General features: G+C 43.1%; 1 protein-coding gene across 2 annotated transcripts in view; it reads left to right on the top strand.

Annotated features, from left to right (window-relative positions):
* Window positions 1-21052, top strand: part of tshz1 (teashirt zinc finger homeobox 1) — a 30216-nt gene extending 9164 nt beyond the window's left edge. The window contains exons 1-2 of one of the 2 annotated variants that reach the window (XM_034600059.1): window positions 5776-6355; window positions 16413-21052. In XM_034600059.1, coding sequence (XP_034455950.1) covers window positions 6316-6355; window positions 16413-19777 — 3405 coding nt within the window. In that variant the 5' untranslated portion in view covers window positions 5776-6315 and the 3' untranslated portion in view covers window positions 19778-21052. Of the gene's footprint in view, window positions 1-5775; window positions 6356-16412 lie in introns of those variants that run through there. The other variant, XM_034600058.1, reaches the window with a different exon arrangement.
* The last annotated feature ends 3203 nt before the right edge of the window (window positions 21053-24255 follow it).

Raw genomic sequence — 24255 nt, forward strand, 5'->3', positions numbered from 1 at the left:
CTCTGACAGGTGTCAATTAAGAATTACTGCCGAGGCCCTGTAGTCATTTCTTTCCCCTGCCCAGCTGTCGGCCCGTGTGCCTTTTTGAGAAATAACACTTTACCCTTGTCACTGCGTTAGCGCTAAGCTACAGTCGCCCCAGAAAATGAGTGCATGGCGGGCACACTAATCGATAACCAGTGTATTAGCAATTATTTTGCCCATTGATTTACGGCGAGGCAGCAACTCCCACCGTGTTGTTATTAGCCACTGATTATATGCGACTGTGCTACAGTGCAGACACGCAGGCCAACACATACGCCGGCTCTACTGTTGCCACTTAGGTATAATTTATCTTTAGAGTCAAGTGCACATGTAGGGAGAGAAAGACCAGCGACAACGGTGCAATGTAACCCATATTTTATTCTCTATTTACGACTTTCAATAATTTGTTTCTAGCTTGCAAAGTCAGGTTTTATTGCTGCTAAATGTTCAAGGGGCTTTGGGAAAGTAACATTTGTATTCGGCGACGTATCTCAGAATTTTCTAAAATAGAGATCAGTGATTGAAAGTGTGGGGATTAGATTTTTAGGTAAAAGTTACCTAAAACTTTTGTTGAAAAAAATCTGTTAAAGATTTATGTCAGTAATCCGGCAAAAATCTTTCAGGTTTCCAGTTCCTGCAAAGTAAAAATGTTTCTTTTCCTTCTGTTATTTCTGTGCACGCTAATATGATCGTGTTTGAATTGACAGTGAATAAATGTATAAGCAAATGTAACCAATTTTGAATTGTTAATAGATGAAATTACTAATTGATAGATTCTCTGAAATATCGTATTGACTGATTAATCATTAATAAAAATGCCATTAATGACCATTAATCTCAGGCTTACTACCAACTTCACATCTACTCTCCAGCTCTTTAGTCTATTGATGTCACAGGGAAATGCTAACATGCTAACAGTAGCTACCATTTAGTCTGAGACTTGAAACAATTGCAGGAACTGTGTGGTGAAAAGAAATGGTGGTGAAAGAGTCATTTCTAGCTCCTAACGACTGCAGTCTGCTGTTTGTCTGACTGTTGTGCCTCAGCAGAAATTTAATTTAGGTTCGGAACATGAAAATGAAAACTTTATAATGGAAAGTGGCATCAATTCTTCACGCCGAACTATAAAGTAACCCGAAAGGGCTGCAGGCTTACAAACAGAATTAGTGTATTTTCTTTATGTTTTTCTCTGCGGTTGCCTGGTTGGATTTGGACTTAATGTGTATCCTCACGATAACTGTACACTGTTGTTTTGAATATAATCCGTCTGCAAACATCAGGGGGAACATTTATATTAATTTAACACGTGCAAACTAAGCAGCAGCTTTTGGTAAAACTTTCTTTTCCCCCTTTGGAGTTGTACAGAGAGCTGCTGTATGTAGAGCATGTGGTGCTAAATCTGGCTAAAGCCACCGCTGTATATCATGACACTCCCCAGTACATGGCGACTGAGAAACACTGGCCTCAGCACATCAGGCCGGCCGCTGCGAGTGGTCGAGAGTCAGGGGGCGGAAATTTTTATCCCCCCCTGGGAGTGTTTATTCAACTGATAAGGTGGGTTGAGAAGCAATGAATATCATTTTTTGGACACTAGTTTACTGCAGATAAGCCATCGGGGAATGGATACCGTTAACAGATGACACTTTGTCCTTGAGAGCGGACACATGGGGAAGGTCACTCTGCAGCCCGGTGTAGTGCCACTGCCATCTCTCTCTCCTCCCCTTACCTCTTCATCTTTATCTCAGTCTACTTCCTTTTTCTCTCATTCTCTTCCCTCGTTTATTTTTTTTGGGGGGGGGGATTACTGGCCCTCTCTTTCTCTCTTTCTCCCTCCCCCTGTAAGCCTTTTCTCATCTCCCTATCAGTCATCAATCTCTATCTTACTGACTCAGTTCTCCTCTGCCCTGCTCATATTTTCTTTCATCTTCCTCCCTGTCTCGAGCTCTCATCTAGAGCTCTCTCACCGGATGCTCAAGAGTCAGTGAACTGGTTACAAGAACATGAACTCAACATCTGAAAAGGAGAGCTTAATACTCTCCTCTTTCAGGCTCACTGGCCTTGTTCTCATATATCAAGTCCCGGGTTTTTTTCCCCCACCCCGACAGTTTGATTTCAGCGACATCCTGCAGTCAGACATCTGACTTGTAAAAATCCAAAAGGTCACAGGGCAATAAAGTCTTGTGTCATCTTCTTTGAAGTCTGAACACATGACTGTCACATTTTCCAAGAACTGTTCCCATTAAGCAGAGCTCTCCATAAAGCATGTTGCACAGGAAGAGAATCAAAGCGGATTTTGTTGATGTGGTGCTATTCAGTTTTGTTTGACACTTTCATTAAGAAAGAAACCCATTGACCACGATTTGCTCGGGGTTACACACAGTAATCACTTAACGGCCGCCGGCCTCTGTTTGTCACTTGATGGGCAGTTGAAAGGAGATATAACGTCTCGTGATTGCAGTCGATTCAACTGCACCACATGCTGCCCCACCCCCAAAAAAAATTCCTCCCAAATCTTTCCTGAGCCGGCGTCTTGTCTCAGACAGTGACGGTCACAGGGGGGGTATAAGCTGGGCTCTGTCCCTGTAAGTCGTCTGTCTCAAAGAAAGCAGCAGGGGGCCCCTCGTACACCCAAATGTCTCCTGTCAGCGGGTCTGTCGTCACTCAGAGCCTGACACACTGAACCAGCTGTCTCTGTGTATGACTCGCTGACTGGACGTCCACCTGAGCATCTGTTTCTGATTACCTGTCTCTGGTTGTCAGGTGACCAGACGGTTGGCCCCTTTACGTGTCTCTCTATAGTCCATCTGCCTCTTGTCTCCCTCTAAACATATTGATTTTGATTTGATTTTGCAGAATTGATATTTAATGTAAATACAACACTAATTTGGGAGTGTAACTTTAAAAAATTGCAGTTTTTAGGTATTTAAACACTGTTTTGAGATTTTATGATAACCAGGAGTACGCAAATCTATGTAATGATCCGATACTACATCTTTTAAAGTTGATTAGTTTCACACAGATAAATCTCTTCTTCTTTGCTACTCCAAAACAGCAGTTGCACTGTACTGCCACTGGCAAGTACTGTTGGGAAGGTAAAATGGTATTATAATCTCTACTGCATTTATCTAACAGCTGGATACTGTGAAACTCCAGGAAGTAGGTATTTGTACATAAAACAAGATACAGCGATCTACTTAGTGAGCTCAAGAGGCACTGGAAGATGGATTTTGTCACTTTTAGACAGAGCTGTTTCCCTTCTCTCCATTTGGCTATGCTAAGCTAACCGGCTGTTGGCTGTTTTACTGAGTGACAAACATAAGAGATTCACCGATCATTCAATGTAAATGTGGAGCTATTCCTTTAACCTTTCCTTTGTCTAACTAGTCTATTTCATAGTATTTTTTTCTACCTTACTTTTTAATTTGGGTACAGTTTGCTCCTCAACATTAGTTGAGGTCTGTGTAATACATCCGTCATCTTGCTGAAAACATACTTTATATTTGGAATTTATCTGGCCTAGTCCAAGAATGGCCACATTCCCAGTTTTGTCCGTGTGTGTGAGTCACTTTTAGATAAGTGTGATGTAATTAGACTTGTTACTTAACTAATCTTTTTCCTGCCTCGCCTCACATCCTCGTTCCTAAACTGAACCTAGAGAAAGTTCAATGACCTGAAGGTGTGAAGTGATGACTCTGCAGCATTTGCATTAAACTGATGGCTAACATATTATCCAAAAATATACTTAACCTATAAAGAAATACATATACACAATAGGCCTACTCTAAGTCTGTGAAGCATAAAATTAGGATTTAGGATCGGGCTGCAATTTAAGTTAATTTGAATTATTGATTACTCTGCCTTTTTTCTTAATAATTCAATTATTCATCCCAATTAATCAAGCATAATGTGGTGTAATCAGATTACTTACAGTACCTACTATAGGTGAGAAGAAGGAACGAGTGAATATCACATATTTATAGTTGAACATGTTTTATTCATTTTGAGAGATACTTTAAGATCCATCATTTTTCTTTCTGTAGGAGCACATTAACAAACATGACCATTCATATCCATCTGTAAGAAAAGGTCAGAGGACTTTACTCCCTCTATCGCCGTCTGTTGAGCTTAATGCCACATGAGTGAGCAAGTCAATAAAGTATCAATCATTTATAGTTTTCAGCAAGAAAAAAAGTGCTGGTCTGAAGTTGCTTGAGGCTTCTCTGGTATCAATACCAACAAGTGACTTTTTTCATAATACACAGCTGCTGTTTACACTGTTCTGGACTCTGTGTGTATCAGTATGAGAAGGATGTGAGGATGCAGATCTGGAGAAGTTTGGACAGCAGCAGAATGGGACCAGATTATTTGTCAGCAGAGGGAATAACGACGTTTAGCTGAGTGCATTGCTAACATCAGGAATGAGATGAAGGAGCCGAATGTTTTATCTTGATTGACATCACATTTATCAAATTCAGTCCATTAACCCCTTTACCTTGTTAGACTGTCCCCTCCTCTGTGGGGTCGTATGAAGTGAGACGACCCCACAGAGGCAAAGTACAGCTGAACCTTTTAGCATTTCACTGAAGAGGTTTCGTCTTTCAAGAGAGAATCGTGAATCTCTTAGAGCTTTAACGAGTACAAACACGATGGTGTTTGGTGTGATCTGTTTTCCTGGGAGACAAAGTAAGTTATGGTTTCTGAGCTGCTTGTTTCAAGGTGTTTGATTGCACTAAATACAGTTTATGGTTAAACTGTAAAAATACAAAGCTTCGATTAAATGTCTTTGTCATTGATCACGACATCTTAGGAATCAATGCAAAACATTTTCCTGATATTTATATGAACCAATATATCGGTCTCTGATATATATTTTTTTTATTCTGATATCAGCATCGGCCCCCAAAGATCCGTATCAGTCGGGCTCTAATCCTCAGAACTATTTAAAAACTACTGTTGGACATTTTTAGCGTTGCGGTGCCAGACTGGAGCTGCTGTTAAAGCGGTGCAATCCTGAGCGGGTGAAAACGTGCACCCCTCCTCTGGATATGTGGGATTTGAGAAGCTTGAGTGTCTACATGAGCAGGGCCACAGAGCTAGACGGGATTGAGTGAGGCGCTTTTGTGTGTGTTGTGTGTACGTCTGTGTGTGTGTGTCTGTGTATGTGAGATAGAGAGAGAGAAAGAAAGAGAGAGAGAGAGTAGGTGCAGAAAAGCAGCAATTGAAGGAGGGGCATAAAGGGGTGAAAAAGAGGAGAAAAAGAGAGTGACAGTGAACAAAAAAGAACCAGGGAGGAAAGGGGAGGGGGGGGGTGAGGGAGTGGAAAAAGAGGAGGCAGAGCAACAGAGGAGTGAAAGAGAAATGACTTGAGGGGTTGAGGGATGGAGGGAGAGGTGGAAGGAGCGAGAGGGAGAAGTATCCAGGCAGTGGAGAAGAAAAAAAGAGAGAGAGAGAGAGAGAGGGAGAGAGGCAATGAAAGCAGTTGGCTAGGGGAGGATGTCACCCATGGCTGCCACTCATCACTCACAGCTTAATGACACTGTTTTTTCTTTCCCCGTCTCCCGCTTCTTTTCTGTGGGAGCGGGGGAGGGAGTTCGGCCTGCACCCGATCAAACGGGGTCATTCAGAGTTCACAACCTCCAGGTGGGACCGTCCTCCGCTGGGGAAATGTTTGTGGATGTGTAGAGCTGCGAGGGGGCGTCTGCAGCACGAGGCCGGTTTAACGACGGCGTTTTGAGAAAAACGTCGACGTTTGGGTTAATAAGAAAATTAAAATGAAGGCTAACTAAGTCGTAGATGAAGGTTAAAACCGTCGTGTTCATATACAAAGAGAAGAACGCGACAAAAGATCCATCATTCTCATGTGACATCTCTGTAAACACGGTCGCGGACTTGTTTTTCCTGCCTGTCAGCCTTTCCCTGTGGTCAAGGTGCACATGCCTCGTCCCCAGTTTGCGCTCGTGTGTTTACATATGTGTACGTTTTGAAGCATGTGTGTTTACGCGTGTGGATACTTATGCTCGCTCGCAAGAAAACTGCTCTGTTGAAAACCAACTGTCTGTTGTTTCCTTCTGCGATTGGCCTGGTTCCTATTTCAGTGTTGGATTTGTGATTCGGTTTGTGTTGGTGTGTGTGTATGTGTGCGTACGTGTGTGTTAGTGTGTGTGCTTAGCTCCATTTGTCCTCTCACTCATTCCTGTTTCTGGGAAGCATCAGCCGTTTAAAACTCAAACGGCAGGATTTTTTTCCTCGCTCTCCTCCTCGCACCAAATTTGGGGAACAGCTGGGGCGGCCATGACGATGATTTGTCTCCCTCTGCCCGTCTGCCTGACAGGTTGAGACCATGCACACACACACACACACACACACACACACACACACACACTGAGGGAGACACAGACACTCACTAATAGGCACATATACACACAATTAAACATGCACTCAGTGTCACAGACACACACACACACTCACACAGACACATTCCCCTTTATAAGAGGCCGTGTTCTCAGGGCGCTGCCAAAACACTCTGATTTCCTTTAGCCTGGGCAGCCATACATCAGCTTGGGGCCTCCCAGCCCGGATGGCAGGGGCTGACAGAATGACATGTGTCATTTATCAAACGAGGGGCGCCAGGCCTCAGGAAACGAGCAGACCGCCGCGTGACAAAGCCCCCCGAGAGCTCTCCTCCACTCACAGCGATGGGAGTGTGTCATGGGATAGACACTGACAAATCTACAGAGATGGAACACACACGGATACACGCTGACACCAACACACAAGCACAGGAAAGACACAGCGAGAGCCACTTCCAGCGCTTATACAAACAAGTATCACGCATTCTATTCAAGCTGCAGCGTGGCTCTGAATGCAGCAGTTTAAAGACAGAGAAGACGTCTGAATCACAATGGGGAAAGTATATTTCCTGGATTTTAACATGCTGGCAGTGGATCTACGTGCACACATACCCACACATGCACCCACATATATGTTTCCCCTGCAGCCAAAGAAGCCGCAGCCAAAGCCTCTCCTGTTGCCAGCAGCAGGCCTGTCTGTGTGCCTGTCCTTCTTAATGAACGGTCACTGGCTGCCGAGAGGAACTCTCTCTTTGCTGGCAACGCCGCTCCGTCCCCGTCCTTTCATATCCATGCCACCGCACACTCACACTATCCCTCTTTCCTCCTCCATTATGTCTCCCCCTCTCTCTCTCTCTCCACTCCTTCCCTTCCCTCTTCCCGCTCTCCGTCGTCTCCACCCCCCCCCCCCTTCATCCACCCCCGTTTACTCTTTCCAAAGCCCCTTCATTTGTCTTCATAAGCCTAATTTATTTTCTCTGCCAGATGCAAGCTGACAGCCATCAGTCTCCCTCTCCCCCACACACACACACACCTGACCTCCTGACATGCAGATAAATACGCTAACATGCACGCACCAACGCACCAACGCACATACCTCCTTCTTATAGCTTCTTATTCTTTTGCGCTGTCTCTATTACACTCGTGCACAGCCCATATTACCTCACTCACAGCTCTGAGGTCAGCTTTACAGTCACGTACCCTCTGTTTTACCCCTGTCCTCCACCCACTCCAACCCCCCAAAACCCTCCCATTAGCATTACAGAAGATGGATGTGTCTTCATAGCGGGGATTGATTGCGGATATAGAGTTATGGTGCCATTTATGTGTGTGTGTGCGTGTGCGTGTGTGTTGGTGTGAGATGGAGGGCACTTTGGGAGGCGGCGTTGGGAGCTGAAATGTGAGGGAGGCAGGCTTTTCTCTCGTTTCCAGAACCTTCCAGCCGTTCGTTGTCTGTCCGCAGTCTGATATTGTGCTCTGTTGAAGGATTGCTTCCTCGCTTCCTGCCTCTCTCTCTCTGTGACTGCGAAGCTGTTCTTAGCCATTGTATACTCGCACACACACACACACACACACACACACACACACACACACACACACACACACACACAGTCATGCATAGTTGGACACAGACACAATTAGGGAGAGATGGCTACTGATACAAGTCCACTTTAAGAGCTCTATACATAATTTACTGACTTTCTCCAGAGACTCATTTTCTAATCCCTGCTCCCTCCTATAATTTCTTCTATTGTCACTTTACCGCCGTGGTCATCAGGAAGTGGATGAAAACAAGCGCATATACATTCTCTCGGCTGCTGAGTGATTCAGCTTATGCTTTTGTTATATATTTTGTTACGCCCCTGTGCTCCTCATCACGCTTTAAATCCTAAACCAGTGTTGAAACGGAGCAGCAGAACTTTGTTTAATGGAGCGCCAGACTTCAGCGCTAACTCGTCACTTGAGTGGGCAGAATGAAAAAGAAAATTTGGCGATGCATAAAGGATAACGGTTTCGATGGTGCACAACTGCTTGAATTTCCCTGGTGTCATATGCAGTTAAAAGCACTAAAATGTTTGGGGACGTTCGGTTGTCCTGAGCAGCCTCCTGCCCTGAGGGTTTGCGGTTAATTAATTTCCCTAAAGTGACTTTAGGTTTTTTTTTACATTATGGTTTCTTTGTCTGTCTTTGTGCTTGTTGGGAAAGTGATGTCAGTCGGGTCTCTGAGGTCCTGTTCTCACAAAGTCCTCTGCGTTCTTGTGCGCAGCCTTGTATCGCATATCTAGTGTTTGGGTTTGTTTTTGAATTCCTCACTGAGAAGTAGATGGAGTAGAGAGGAGGTGATGCACTGTTTTGATCCAGAAAACAAAATGTCAAAAAGTCCCAGTCTCTTAAAGATAGAATATATAACAATTCTTCATTAACATGTCTAAATACGACTATAGACTTATGTTATATATTTTGTTGTCTTGCATAGTTACGTTATCCAAAATATTTCCCAGGTTCAAACCCAGAGAACGATCTGCTTTACCCGTGGCTTATATAACTTCCACAACAAACAATGTGTGACACAAGAATAAAACTAAAATACGTGACCTCGTCCATGAACATGATTTGTGCCTGAGTCACGTCAGGTAGATTTTAATCAGCAATGGTGGTGAAGACAACAACTCCCATGATCCCTCGCTTCTTCACAACATCATCAAACTAAGTCTCTTAGTTGTTGTTTTGATTGAGAGACCCCTAACGGCCGAAGTTGCATATTGCAAATTTAAATCAGTGCTGTAGTTGTACGTTATATATTTATCATCAAAATCAATTGATCCCCAATGGAATCCCTGTCATCAGTATTAGTTTACATGAAGTTCAAATTTGATTAACTTTGGAAGTCGTCTCGAAAGTGCTAATCTTTGACAGAGCAGAAAGGTAGAGAGCAGTTGTAGCTTGTTAGCTAAGTCACGCAATCCAACCTCCGCTGTTACATAAGCCTATAAACTTGATTAAAAAAAGAGGATTGCTTTTTTAGTAAGTCAACAGCAGGAGATGATGCTACACGTACATGTTTAGGAGCCGACTTTAGTGTCCCGTGTAGCGATCACGCTAACAAGCTTGCTACATGCCTATCACATAGATATCCCTATAGTTCAGATAGCATTTAGCCTCTTTATTAACTCTTTCTGGAAAAAAATAGATTCTAAATATAAGTCACTTCATCATCTTCATGTAATCTTCTCGAGCCAAATATTTAGCAGATGATGCCATGAGTTTCGTTGTGCCTCTTGTGCGGCGTGCAGGGCGCTTCCTTCCAAGCAGTGAAGGATCAGATTCATGGGCGTGCGTGTGGCCCTACATGTATTTTTTCCTCTCCCCGTGTCGCTCTTTTCCGTCTCTATGTTTTGTTCCTCAGCAGTGTACAAAGTGAATGGCCTCTGTGAATTGAGGGGAGGGCTGACAGCGCGGAGAAGGTTGATTGATGGCTTATTGTGCAACCGGACTCGGCTAGACCGAACTGGTTAGGTTGTGACCCTGTTTTGGCCCCGCGCCCTCTAATTTTCGTCTTTTTTTATTCTGGCAGTCTTTTTCTTCTCCCTCGCTCTGCCTGTATCTCACCATCTACCTCGCACACATTCAGACATGCACAGTGCATAAATATACATGTACGTGCAGACTATACACACACACACACTTCCTCTTCGTGCTTCTTCTCCTCCACCACCCCCCCCTCTTGTCGTCTTTGCCGCACTAAACTCATCATTGCTGCCATCATTCATTCTCGGCCGTTTCCTTTCTTCCTTCCTCTGCCCACTTTGTTTTCTTTGTCAGTGCTCCTTCAGGACAGGTTTTGTCCCGTGAGTCATTCCATCAGGTTTCACTTTACAGCCACTAATCATTCGAGTCCGAAACGCTCGCCACTTTCAGGAAATGCACCAAAGAGGATTCTGATTCTGCCACTCTTTCTTTTTCCGTAACTTCCCGGTCATCAACCAATTCAAAATTAGAGGCTAAGTTCGCCTGAACAACAGACACCAGTTTAAACCGTGGTTCAGACAGGTTTTTTTCCCCCTGCAATGATTTTCTGCTTCTATTCTCCACACAACCATAGTGATTTATGGTAATTATCCATCTTTGGGGTCATCCATCAACTGGTTGTTGCTAGGCGATGGGAGCAGCTGTTGTTTAGTCGGGGGGAAGCTCCACTGTCAGGGGCAATGCAGGTGAATTCAAAAGACGGCATCTATGAAGAAAGAATTAAACCGTGTTGCTTTGTTGAGCTTGTTATAAATTCCTTTTAGATCTAAACGGAGCATCTTTGTGTCAAGTTACAAAAAGAAGAAATTAAATAACTTGCATGTTAAATAATTAAAGATGTGCAGAGTCCTGCGACATCTGAAGTACTACCAGAAGATTGAATAAATACAGATGTTTCAAATTAGAATTTCATAAAGATAAGTTTAACCTAAACTCTGTAGCTCGTCCATGACTGAAATCTGATATATTTGCTCTAAAGTAAATGTGTTAACCAAATGACATCTGTCTGATGAAGCCTACATTGAATCAGTGCTTTGCATTGCTGGAGTAAATCTCACTCATATCACCTTTAATTAGCATTAGTAATGCTTTATCTGCACGTTGCCTGAAAACAAACCAGATGGTTTGAAATGTCTGTGCAGCAACATTAGATTGTTGTGGCTGTGTGTGTGTATGTGTGTGTGTGTTTGGCATAAACGTGGAGCAGAAACGGCTGGAATCTATGGTGCCGATGATCTAATGGCTGTTGTTTCATCTCAGAACAAGCAGGCACTGACAGTTCAGGGAAAAGGTGATTTATGGACCACAGTCAATGTCATGGCGTGTCAAAACCGGTTCACATGAGATCTGAACAAACGGACAGAGACAAAAGAGAGGAACTGAAGAGAGGAATAACAAGAGAAACATGCAGAGCAGTGCAAGAAAGAACTGGAAATGTTTTTTTTTTACTTAGAAAATGCTGCAGTTGTCCTGATTTTTTTTGGGGGGGGGGGGGGGTTGTGGCTTCGTCTCTGTGCAGCCATTGTTGTGTCTTTTTCTGTCTCTGGTTTCTGTCTTTCCCTCTTTCATTCACATAAACACGTCTGTGATCTAATGAAGGTGAAATACGCTCTCTGTATGACCCATTTAAAAAGCCTATTAGCATAATATGAGTTCACGTAACTGCAGATTAATTGGAACGTATGTGAAAGCCCCCGGGGGACTGTACCAAGTTTTGGGAAATACTAATTCATCTTTTATTTCATATACATTTAGGAGACCGCTGCGTTTGATAAGGAACATAAGCTTTGAGACAGAATCCAGAGCAGTTGCCACAAGTTTAGAAAAAGTAAATTGTAAAATGTTGCCTGCACGTTTATCTACCAGCATGATGGGCAGACGGCACTGGTTGTTTTGTTTTCCTCTGCTGGAAGAGTCGTGGAAGATAAGAAGGTGGATTCGTATGACACATGAGTAGCCCTGGAGATATTGCGCCATATGGTGGGCCGTTCCATGCGGGTAGGCTTTTACATGTCTGGTCAGGAAGGCTGGGGGTTAAATTATGGCGAATACACGGTGTCCGTGGTAACGCTGATCTGTAAATCTTTGTGTTGGGTCGCAGTGACGATGTAAAACACGGGATTTGTGAGACAAAATGAAAAAAGAGGGGGACAAAGCATGTGGGAGAAATCTTTGTCACAAAAGAAAACTACATCGATCGAAAGAGTTTTCTATTTAACTAAGTTACTTTATTTGGTAAACGTGACGGTGAATCTTGATGCAGAATTGCATGAAAAGCTCTGTTAGTGCTCAGTTGTCTCGAGGCTGAGAGGAGACTGTTGGTGTGTGCCAGCTTTTCTCAGTGTGCTTTGTTCAAAGAGAGTGTCAGGTCCTATGAAACCAAAGCAACAACTATCCCAGAGTGGAAAAAAGAGCAAGAATGAAGACGACAGCAGAGAGCGGGGAGAGACAGAGATTGCCTGACGTACTCAGCATTACCATAATTGGCTTTTCTACATGATAGGACAGAGGAAATAATAATGTCATTTTATTTACAGCCTTCTCTCCGCTGAAACACACACACACTCATGCACGCCGCGCAGGTCAATGACACACACTGATCAGGCCTGTCCAAAGCCATCAGAGGTGAGTGGCAGCGAATGGAGGGACCAGTGACAAAGCGAAACGGGAGAGAGAAATAAGACTGCCACGCCAGAGCTCCCATTTTGAAGGGCTGCTAAACGGTGTGAGGGAGCTTCCCCGGCCGCCCCGCTCCGAATGCAGCGCTCGGCCACGCAGGGCAAATCAGCCGGGTGAAAGCTGGCGGAATTGGACATTAGCACTGCAAATGAGAGTCGGGATTGCCCTCTTCTCGGAGACAACATGAATAAATGGAGAAGGTTGAGAGGGGAATGTGTGTTGTGGATGTGTGTGAACGACAGAGGGAGTGGGGGTTAATTGTGAAATGAATTTACAGTTCTCTTTTTTCTTTTGCTACAGTTTTACGGTCTGAGGTACAGTTGTAATACATATGTGTGAATCCTGACTAAGAGACGACAGAGTTGTGTTAAAACACCTGAACACCAAAGAAAAGTTTTTTCAAGCCTTACTTTAAGGATGTTTTTTACATCGCAGAAGAAGCCAAACTTCTCAAATGTTAAAAGCAGCCACATGCAAACCTTGTTTGAATAAAGATCAATGTTAATCTGATCAAAATTGTACTTAAAGCGGCAAATAAGTTAAATAAAATGGCTTCCAGTAAAGCGCATACCTCCGTCAACAGTCCTCTTATGAAACCACATTTTTTCGCTAGATTTTTATTTGGATCGGCCCCAAATTGTGCAGACTCATAAATATCACCCCCCCTTAACATGTCTGTCATGTTTTGTTTTTTTCAAGATCCAAGAATTATTCCCTGAGAGATCAATGAAGATTAAAAATAAATAAAATAAAACTATCTTGCAATGGTGAAGAAATTGAAAATACATTCTTGGATCAAGTCCCTGATCTGGAGCCGCACTCAAATTTAATGGATTCTTCCCTTACCCATACTGCATCTTCAAGTTTCCTGGAAATCCATGTGGTAGTTTCTGCTGGAACCTTAATAACATTGAGGTTTGAGAAGCACGCTCACTGCAGGCATGTTTATATTATCAGTGCATATGTGTTTCATAATTTTTATTGGCAAGGATTTTGTCCTCTCCACACTTTTCTCACTTTGATCAGATTTGATAATTCAACTCTGTATAAAAACATCGTGGGAGTGTTTGCAGAACACTGTACCTCACACCGCTTACTGCATTGGGGGAGGGATGTAGTTTGTGTGTGTGTGCGCATGTGAGAGAGAGACTGGGGGATGTCCCACTGTGGTGTCACCTGTCTGCAGCAGGAAATCCTGGACTCTGGGCACAACAATAGTGACAGGCTCCTCTCCAGACGCAGATGGCTTCGCTCTCCCCCCTCACCCACCACAGTGCATCCCTGCCTGCACCTGACACACTGTGACACTTGACACACAAACACACACACACACACCCACACAAATCATTTGCCACACCTAGCTCACACACTTCGCTTACGCACACTTACTAACTTGCACACACATGGCAGAAATTGATTTCTCTTTACTCTTATATCATGCTTAGTTTGTTGGTGCTGTTTAACTTGTTTCCCTGTCATGTATTGTTCTGCCAGACACATCCACACACACTCACACACACACTCACACACACGTACACACACACACACCTCGTTTTCACTGGCCTAAACACATCTTTTCTCCTCTCTTTTCAAAACTTCCCCTCTTTTCCCCATCCTCCCTGACAGCACAAAGTGGGCTTACGTTTTTGACTGACAACCACAACAGACAACCTCACCCCCCCTCCTACCCTCACCACCGTTTTAATCCCCTCCCTATCCCTCTCTCCCTCCCTCTCTCTCTCTCCCTCCCTCCCTCTCTCTCTCTCCCTCTTTTGTTCTGAGTGACGCGGGAAAGCCGCCGTGTCAGCATCTTTTCCATCTCTGATTGCCTTATTAGCCGGCGGTGGCACCCGCAGCTTTTCTGACACAGATGGTGAAGGAAGAGGCTTGAGCGGGGGGGCTAAAGAAAATGGCTGACTTGTGTTTGTTGTTGTTACTTTCCCCTCCCACCTCCTTTCGGGCTTGTTTGCGTGGACACCGACACCTCGAGCTGACACTGACACACTCCTGACAATGAGGCCTGTCAAGGCAACATACGGAGGATGGCAGGGAAAAAACTGGGGTTTAGTGTCGGTGTACTTTTTGTGTGTGAATGTGTGTTTGCAGCGCTGTCAGGTTCCTCTCACTTTGTCAGCTGCTGCTTTATCTTTAACCGCTCTCACCACATTGACTTTGAAAAGGTTCACTTGTGCATTTGTTTCAATACAGTGGGCTCCATCTTGATTGGCTGCATCTTTAAAAAAAAAAAAGCTTTACAGGGGCTTTGGCAAAAGTTTGAAATCTCCTAATCTAGTGAGGAGCTCAAGTGAATGATGTCAGTGAATAATTAAGAGCTTACATGTTAGAGCGAAACCCAGCACAGGAGTGGTTTAATTAAAAAGACGAAGGCTGTACTCTGAGCGTCACTCACACGTACAAGGCAGAGAGTTGCAGCTGTTGGACCTTCAGCTTTTTCGAGGCAGCAGTAACTGGCACCTCACAAACATCAGGTATTATGTCCACTCCTATTATGGGATAGAGAGCTACACGCTGTTTGAAGCCGACAGCACATCTGCCTCCTCACTGGAGACCGATTCTGGCACCTCAGACAAGCATCTTACAAGGGATGGATTGGGGGGAGCTGCCTTAGCATATTTAACCCTCTACTCTTCCCTCGTCCTGCTCTCCTGTAATATTTCCCTCTTAATCTGCTTTCAAGGTCCTACTTAAGCCTATTTTTTACAATAGTGGGGCTCCAGTGAATTGTAATTGCTGTCATTTTTAAATCTCTGACATCTAGGTTTTAAACAACAACTGAATCCAGATTTCGGCCACGATTTGTAGACAACTGCAAAGAGGGACAAGGCAGCCATTTTCCATTGATATTGTAAACCTCCCCCTATTCTTTTAAAATGGCACACTTGACGCTGTGAGTACTCAGTGAGCACAGGCAGTAACAACAAGGCTTGTCATGTCCACTGGCCATTTCCTAGCATCACGCTGTGAGGACTTCTACAGCCGATGCCAAGTTGACTCCAGCCAACCATGGCTTGGCAAGGGAGATGCAGCTGGCATTTTCCTCCACAATCTCTTACTTGTAAATCCATACTATATGCGGCATTTTGGAAGAATAAAGCAATTCTAAGTGGAGAACATATCTTTAGTCCCACTTCAGCAGCAGAATAAAAAATAAAATAGTAAAATACTCTAAATGGCTGTAGGAGGTTGTAGCATTTTAATTTGCTGATAAGGGAAAATGTTGTGTATTTGATGAGTATGCTGAAACGCTTGCACATTTGCAGTAAATTTGTCTTATTAATTCAGTGTTTCAACTCGAGTATGTGTCAAGAAGGGAAACATCAAAGGGAGTCTTTAATAGAACGATCAATGAGGCAGTTTCCCTTTTTCTGTTATTTTTTTTAATTGAGAAGAGACAACAATGTCTTTATTTCCATTGTGAAGTTACTGATCTCACCACATGATTAATAAGTGCCATCAACATCATAATTTTAAATTGTGCTTGTTTTTAGTTTTTAAACCAAGCAGAAGCGTTTCAGTGGTACATCTCTCCTCTCTACCCTTGCTGAGCTGTAGTGTTCAATAGCTTCATTAGGCAGTGCAGTGAAGAGGACAATCTGTCATTGTCAAGATATGGATGTTTGCCACTTTATTATTGCAAACCTGTGTCCTCTTCTGGGACTATTGACAAAAATCTTTTATTACATATACCACCTACATATAGTGTATGCGTAGCATGTGGCCAATGCATAATTTGTGTCTATTTATCAAATATAGATATATTTGCATATAAAAATATCTAATGTCACGTGTCTCCTCTGTTTTGTTTTCAAGCTTATGGACCCGATGACGAACTTGCATTGGACAAAATTGATGAAGAGGAACATCTGCAGGATGATGGCCTCTCTCTGGATGGTCAAGACGCAGACTATCTGTTCAATGAAGATGAGGATGGAAGAGATCATTTCAGCTGCCAAAACTCTCCACTCAGCAATGGCACCAACCCAGACGCAGGGTATGCCTCCCCACTCAGTACCACCAGTGATCAATTGGTGGACCTTAAGACCATGTCTTCCTCTAATGATGGTCAAGAAAAGTTAGAGGAGAAGCTAGAGGAGAAGCTAGAGGAAAGCGCAGAGTCCATCAATGGCCTCTCACTACAGGACAGTCTGACGAAAATGAAAGCCGTCTATGCAAACCTGATCTCGGATGCCTCCTGGTCCAGCATTGCTATGGACATGCTTAAACAAGGGAACAATGTTGCCGCTAGCAACGGCAATGGGAGCAATCACAAAGGGAGCAATGGGTTCCTGAACAGTCACAGCCCAGGGAGCATCCATACGAAAGGCAGATGTAGCAGTAGCAATGCCTCGGCCACTTCTAATATTACCACCAGCAGTACCACCACGAGAACACTGTCAAGCAGCAGCCACAGTGGCACTAGTCTAAGTTCTGGCAGCTCAGGAGGATTAGCCTATGACTGGCACCAGGCAGCATTGGCCAAAACTCTACAGCATACTCCATACCAACTCCTTCCTGAGCCTAGCCTTTTCAGCACCGTGCAGCTTTACAGACAAAATAATAAGCTCTATGGCCCGGTGTTTACAGGTGCCAGCAAGTTCAGGTGCAAGGACTGTAGTGGGGCCTATGATACTTTGGTTGGCCTGACAGTGCATATGAATGAGACAGGCCATTACCGTGATGACAATAAGGATAAAGAGGATGATCGAAGCAAGAAGTGGTCCAAGCCACGCAAGCGTTCCCTGTTAGAGATGGAAGGCAAGGAAGATGCCCAGAAAGTTCTTAAATGCATGTACTGTGGCCACTCTTTTGAATCCTTGCAAGACCTTAGTGTTCACATGATCAAAACAAAACACTATCAGAAAGTGCCTCTAAAAGAACCAATGCCAGGCCTCACCTCAAAGCTGGTACCCCCAACCAAAAAAAGAGCATTTCAAGACTTGATGTCCCCAAGCTCACCTGAGTCTGTCTCATCTGGCATACTCATGGGAGAGTCTCCCAAAGACCAAAAAATGGCTAATCCCTATGTCACCCCTAACAATCGATATGGTTACCAAAATGGTGCCAGCTATACTTGGCAGTTTGAGGCACGGAAGGCACAAATTCTTAAATGCATGGAATGTGGCAGTTCACATGATACCTTGCAACAATTGACAGCCCACATGATGGTCACGGGACACTTTCTGAAAGTCACAAATTCAGCCTCTAAGAAAGGTAAGCAGTTAGTTTTTGATCCTATCATTGAGGAGAAAATTCAGTCCATTCCTCTGCCACCAACTACCACACGACTCCCAGCACCCAATGGGAAGTCACAGAATGACTCCCCATTGCCGCCCTCTAGCCCTGAGGACCGAAATGAAGAAAGAAAAGATGAATTGATTGGGGAAGAGAAAATAGAATTCAGGGAACCAGAGAAAAAAATCAAAGAGGAGAAGGAAGACCCCCTGGAAAAAGCTGATAAACCTAGAAAGGCTATATCTTATCAGTATTTGAGAGAGGAAGACTTGGAAGAGACACCTAAAGGTGGCTTTGACATTATCAAGTCTTTAGAGAACACAGTTTCAAGTGCCATCACCAAGGCCCAAACAGGCACACCGACCTGGGGTGGATACACAAGCATTCATGCCGCCTATCAGCTCCACGGATCTATAAGGTCTACCTTGCCCTCATCAGCACAGGTTCAACCTTTGTTCAGCAGCAACAGCTTGAAGGCATTTTCCGCTGATCTAGGTGCTCTGATCCATTCACCAAATAGCCCCTCTCCACCTCCAAGTCACAAGAGCAACGTGCTGGCCATGGAAGAGCTAGTAGAAAAAGTGACAGGGAAAAGACCAGTAAAGAATGAAAAAGAGGAAAAACATCTAGAGAATAAGAGTAGGTCTGTGAAGTCACCACTGACAAATCTAAAGGATAAACGAGCTTCACCAAATCCTGACAATATCTCAAAGGCAAAGAAAACCTCTGCTGCAGAGGACCAGACTGAGTCAAGAGGCAAAGATGGAGAGCAGACAGAGAGAGAAGTAGACAGACATATTAAGAGTGAAGTTGATTCACCAAAAAAGCCTGTAAGCAACGGCTGCAATAACCTGAGCATCATCACAGATCATTCCCCTGAACAACCACTCGTGAACCCTCTCAGTGCTTTGCAGTCTATCATGAACAACCATTTGGGAAAAGCCTCAAAAGTGGCAACACCCTTCAGTGACCCGTTTGCAATGCTTCACAAGATCAACAGCAACTCTGCTCCGAATAAGTCAGCAGAGCCGGTGAGTCAGTTTCATGAGGAGGAGGATGATCAGCCCATGGACTTGACAAAATCCAAAAACACCAATGGCAGTACCACTAAGGGTACTTCTACTTCACCACACAACAACAGCAGTAGCAACAGCAAACCAGCTTTCCGAGCTTTCTCTCAGTCTTCATCGCCCCCTCTGCGGGAGAATGCTTTGATGGATATTTCAGACATGGTGAAAAATCTGACTGGCCGTTTGACACCAAAGTCTACAACCCCATCTTCCATCTCTGAGAAATCTGACGGAGACAGCTGTACTTTTGAGGACGGCCTGGAGGAGCTGTCTCCCATCCAGAGACGGAAAGGTAGACAGTCAAACTGGAATCCTCAACACATCCTGATTCTCCAGGCCCAGTTTGCCTCCAGTCTCAGAGAGACTCCTGATGGAAAGTTAGTGATTACTGACTTGGGGCCCCAGGAACGGGTCCACATCTGTAAATTCACTGGTCTCTCCATGACTACTATCTCTCATTGGCTGGCCAATGTAAAATACCAGTTAAAGCGGACAGGAAGCACAAAGTTCCTAAAAAATATTGACTCTTGCCAGCCTCTGTTTTTGTGCAGTGACTGTGCATCCCAGTTCAGGACTCCTTCCTCCTACATTCACCATTTGGAGTCCCATCTTGGGTTCACCCTGAAGGACCTCTCCAAGCTATCCATAGACTTACTAGAGCAGCAAGCAGTCAGCAGAATAGAGGACAAGACTTTCAGTCTGAGTCCCTCTGGACTCACAGAAGAAGACACTGGCTCCATTTATCAGTGCAAACTGTGCAATCGGACATTTTTGAGCAAACATGCAATCAAATTGCACCTTTGCAAATCACATGGGAAGTCACCAGAGGACCACCTCATCTTTGTGAAAGAGCTGGAAAAGTTTGACAAATAATGAAGTCAGACAAAGTTGACAGCTTGACGGATCACTGTTGCACTATGACTCTAAGCTTCAATCTGTCATAACGAATAGTGCCACAACTGTATTAAGCATTGCTGGGACGTATATTATAATGATGACATGGTAGCTTTAATACCACTTATTGTAATTATTCAACTGAGTAAATGGCAGGAGCTTGCACTACAGAGGCTCAAAGATGTGTTATAGAAGTTTTTGGTGACATAAATGTACCAAATTGGTGCAGCAGCCATGGCACTATGTAGTGACTGACTGATTGTTGCTTTTGTAATGCACTGCATCTTTTCTGAGCCTTTGGGAAAAGTACATCTTGTTTTTAAACTGGGCCATGCTCTTATTTTGATCACTGTTTCTGAATGGTTTTTAAGATAAATATATTTCAACACAACTTGCATATTATTTATGAGACAGTTTCTGCATGTTTCTTATGTAAAGCAGTGAGCATATTATGTCTAATGAACTTTTAACCACGATGACAAAGCTAATATCCCTGGTTATCAAATTTTGCATACCACCGTTTATATGAAGGTACGTGGTTAGAAACGAGGCCATGTGAAAGATGGTGTTCTAAAGCGTTAAGGTGATTTCAGCACTTTAGGGAAGTGTAAACTGAAGAAGACTTGTGGGTACAAATAACCGCACATCACCGTTTTGAGTTTCAATTCCCTCGATCAACGTGGCATTGTGGGGACTAACTCTGATGTTGCTTTGTTTTTTTGCCATTAAATCACAGAATGTCTCACAAAATGTCAAGAATCTTTGTTTCTCCAGTAAAATATAATTTCCTGGTTGTTTCAACATGTACAGTATTTGCATTAGTAGGCTACCAGTTTTATTATTGTGAAGCTATAAATAAATGAAGTTTAAAAGTTATCGTATGAATAATCAGCAAGTATGTATACATGTATGTCAACATATCTTGCTCTTTACAGTTCAACATTATTTGTACTGTGTGCATTTTTATATTGTTATTTTCTAGAACAATTATGGGGGGGGAATGTGTAAAGCTACCGAATATTGTTGGACCGTAATGCCATTTTTTTCAGTGAAAAGTAGGTCCTTCAATGTGGTTTACATCAAATGACAGAAATTTACTGGCATCTGCTCTGATGCATGGTACTGTACATAACATTGAAAAAAAAAAAAATATTGCTCATTGATAGAATTCCAGGTTTTTGTCCTCGACCCAGTTATTCAGAATGCCATTCTTTTATCCTCAGTTGTAAAATAAACTCCATGTCCTGGATTAAACTGACGTGTTGTTTGAGTGATTTGGGGAGAATGAGAAAGTCCAGACGAACGCAGACATGAACTTGAAACACAATATCATTCTCTTTTGTTTCTGTTGTCTTTCTTATAAATGTTTAGTTTGAAGAATACAAACATTTAGCAAAATTTTGGATATCATAAACAGCATTTTTACACAACATGTATATATTCTGCAAACCCTAAATACACACAAAACTAATTTATCACTGAGTTGTAAAACTGTCTGTCAATGCTTCAAACCATAATAATTTAGTATTTATATTTTCTGCATGGAGAATAGTGAACATCCTTGCTGCTCCTGCACATTGAGGTTATATGTGGGTTACAGATAACAGGCAAAAATATAGGGATATTTGAAGAACTGGTTTTATAGATTTGTTGGAAGCTTTCAAAGCTCTAACTTGCTGTAGCGCAGACAGAGAAGGAACTGAGTCCAAGTGTAAGTATCCCATTCAAGTGGTAACTACACTGCAGGTAAGCGCTCTTATATTCCAGGATACACTGAAATGTCCATCCAGCCGTCTACTGTCAGCATCATAAATACAATCCAGTGTGACAGGCTGGATTTTGACAGCACTCCACTTGACAGCGCTCTGACAGCCAACATGGTGCTCCAGCTTAAAGCAGACAAACAGCTGGTCTGACTTCTGAATTTGTGTAGAATAAATGAACTCCGGTTCATCCTCTCAGGGCCACTGGGAGCTGAAAGGGGCCGGGCTGGAACCACTCGGAGCACTCTCACCCTTTCTCAGCCAGGATTCTTGTGCATCAACAGAGGCATCGTCCTGGCTGGTGTTACTCGGACAAACAGCGTGGCAGCAACGTCAAGTTCTGTAAATTTTGGCCCCCCCAAAGGGGACCTGCTCTCTCACACTCTGGATCATTCCAGGGTACATCTGAGTGAGCAGCAGCTTCCCCACTGCGACTCACAGCTCCTGTAACTCTGAGCAGTAACAGTTTGCTTGAAACAGGTTTTAAAGATCCTCCATGTCTATCACTGTTCACGGTCAAGGTCTCTGGTGCGAGGCAGAGCTCGACCGCCTGGGTTTCCACTGCTGTGTCGTTTAATCAGAGCTGTGACTGATAAAATGAATGTTTCCCAACTTTCGCAAAATACACATTGTACCTCTGCATTAGTTAGTTGGTTGTGCACCAGCTATTAAGTATTGTCAAGCAGCAGCGGTTGAGATATGATGTTTAGTCCTGGAGAAAAGTCAAATTCGACAAAACATTATCCTGCATCTTTGACCAGACTGTCCCCACTATACTAAATGCCTGCGTCTTTCAACCCCTTCAGGTTTGTAAGTTTCAAACTTTATATTTAAAACTTCAAGGACAATCTAAGTGCATGGTTCTAAAGCACATGGTGCAAGTGCATTAGGGGCGAATCCAAATCCAATTATTCCAGATTAACAGCAGAAAAAACAGTCGCTGCAATAGTTGCATGGTTCATAACGGTTGTACTCTCTCTCGCTTAATTAATCATGCATGTACGTTATGTACAATATGCAATAAACCAGTCAGAGTGCCGTCTCCTCGTCCCTTTTTAAAGGCCAGGTGTGCTTGCTCCGTGGTGGTTTGCTATTTGCCAGGTAGCAGGAGTGAAGGCTTCTCTGCAGAGAAAACCGATCCTGTCTGTGCTTGTGTGTGGAGTCTGACAGCAGACCATCTGTGTGTAACAAACACAGAATATGTGAATTCTGCACCAGCCTACATATGTGTGTGCTCGTTGTATGATAACACACCCTTAAAATAACAGTGAAATACTGAACCACTGACTTCAGTTGCTGTTGGTCAGTCGCACAATCTCTGAATGAGCAAACGCACATTTGGTATTTTAAAAAACATGAAAATGACAACTGTTGTTCTGAAACTAGCAAAGATACTTGCACTGTTTTACCACGGGTGTAAGAGAGGGTCCAAGTTTCAAGTCCATTGCCAATTTTATTTATATAGCACATTAAAAATAACTTGGTTGACCAAAGTGCTTCACAAAGTAAAAGGTACATTAGACGACAGCAACATGCAATACATCAAAGTACCAATAGTAAAAAAGAAAATAAGATAAAAGAAAATAGAATAGAATAAAATAAACCAAGATAACACTGATGACATCATTAAAGTTGAAGTACTGAAGCAGCTGTTAAGACAATAAAAACTGAAGTCAAAATATCCCCCTGCATAAAAACTTGCAGAGCATGTGTAGCGTAACCTTGTAGCAGGTGAGTATAACTTTGAGCATCTTTAGCATATTCTCTTTACTACCTGGCACTTGGTTTGACACATTTAAATACATTGTTGAATAAATGTGGGGTTCTTCAATTCAGAGCCCATGACGAGCGCCACGTCAGTGAAGGTGCATGAGCAATTTCAAATAGAGTCGTAATCCCTTTTAGAAAAATATTGTCATTGTCGTTAAAAGAAATCGGGATTTGACTTTATGGTTTAGCGTAGAGCTAAGCTTTATAGTTCAGCCAGAGACGCCTGATAAAAGAGGCCGTGGCATGTCTCCACTGAAGGTATTTAAGTCGACATGCACCCACCCCACGCAGCTCTGAACACTAGCCTGAGGCACTTTTCCCAAGAAACAATAGAGTTCCAGTGCCTCGCAGCAAGCTTTGTGTGGCAGGGAAATATGAGAAGTACTTGTGAGAAATACAGAGAAGAGTCACCTATAATAAAAGTCACATTAACACATACACTCGCTTTATAAAATGACTTTAAAAGTGGAGTTTTCTTTCAGGTTTAGACTTTTACTTCATATATTCTTAAGATTTCTTTTCTTTGTTTCTATTTCTTGATTGAATTTAACCTATTGTGATATGTTATACAGTGTATGTTGTGTTTTTATATCTGTGGAGCAATGTTAACTTATTTTTTTAAATTGTTATATGTATAGAATTTATATTATATGACAATGTCCAGTATTGTCGTATAATATATTGCGCAAATGTGTAAAACCTGGAAGGTTGATTGAACAGAAATACAATCCATGCACATTAAGTGGATGTGTGCGTGTGTTTGTGCGTATACTAGTATATAGTAGTAATAAATACACACACATATATATAGACATGGAGAACATGGAGGTCTACCATGTTGCTGTTTTCGTACACGGTCTCCACAACAAACCATCTTTGTCTTGTCACAACAGATACAAAAGCTCCATATGACTTTGTCAGGCA

Source organism: Hippoglossus hippoglossus, chromosome 11 (assembly GCF_009819705.1).
Source record: "Hippoglossus hippoglossus isolate fHipHip1 chromosome 11, fHipHip1.pri, whole genome shotgun sequence".
NCBI lineage: Eukaryota > Metazoa > Chordata > Actinopteri > Pleuronectiformes > Pleuronectidae > Hippoglossus > Hippoglossus hippoglossus.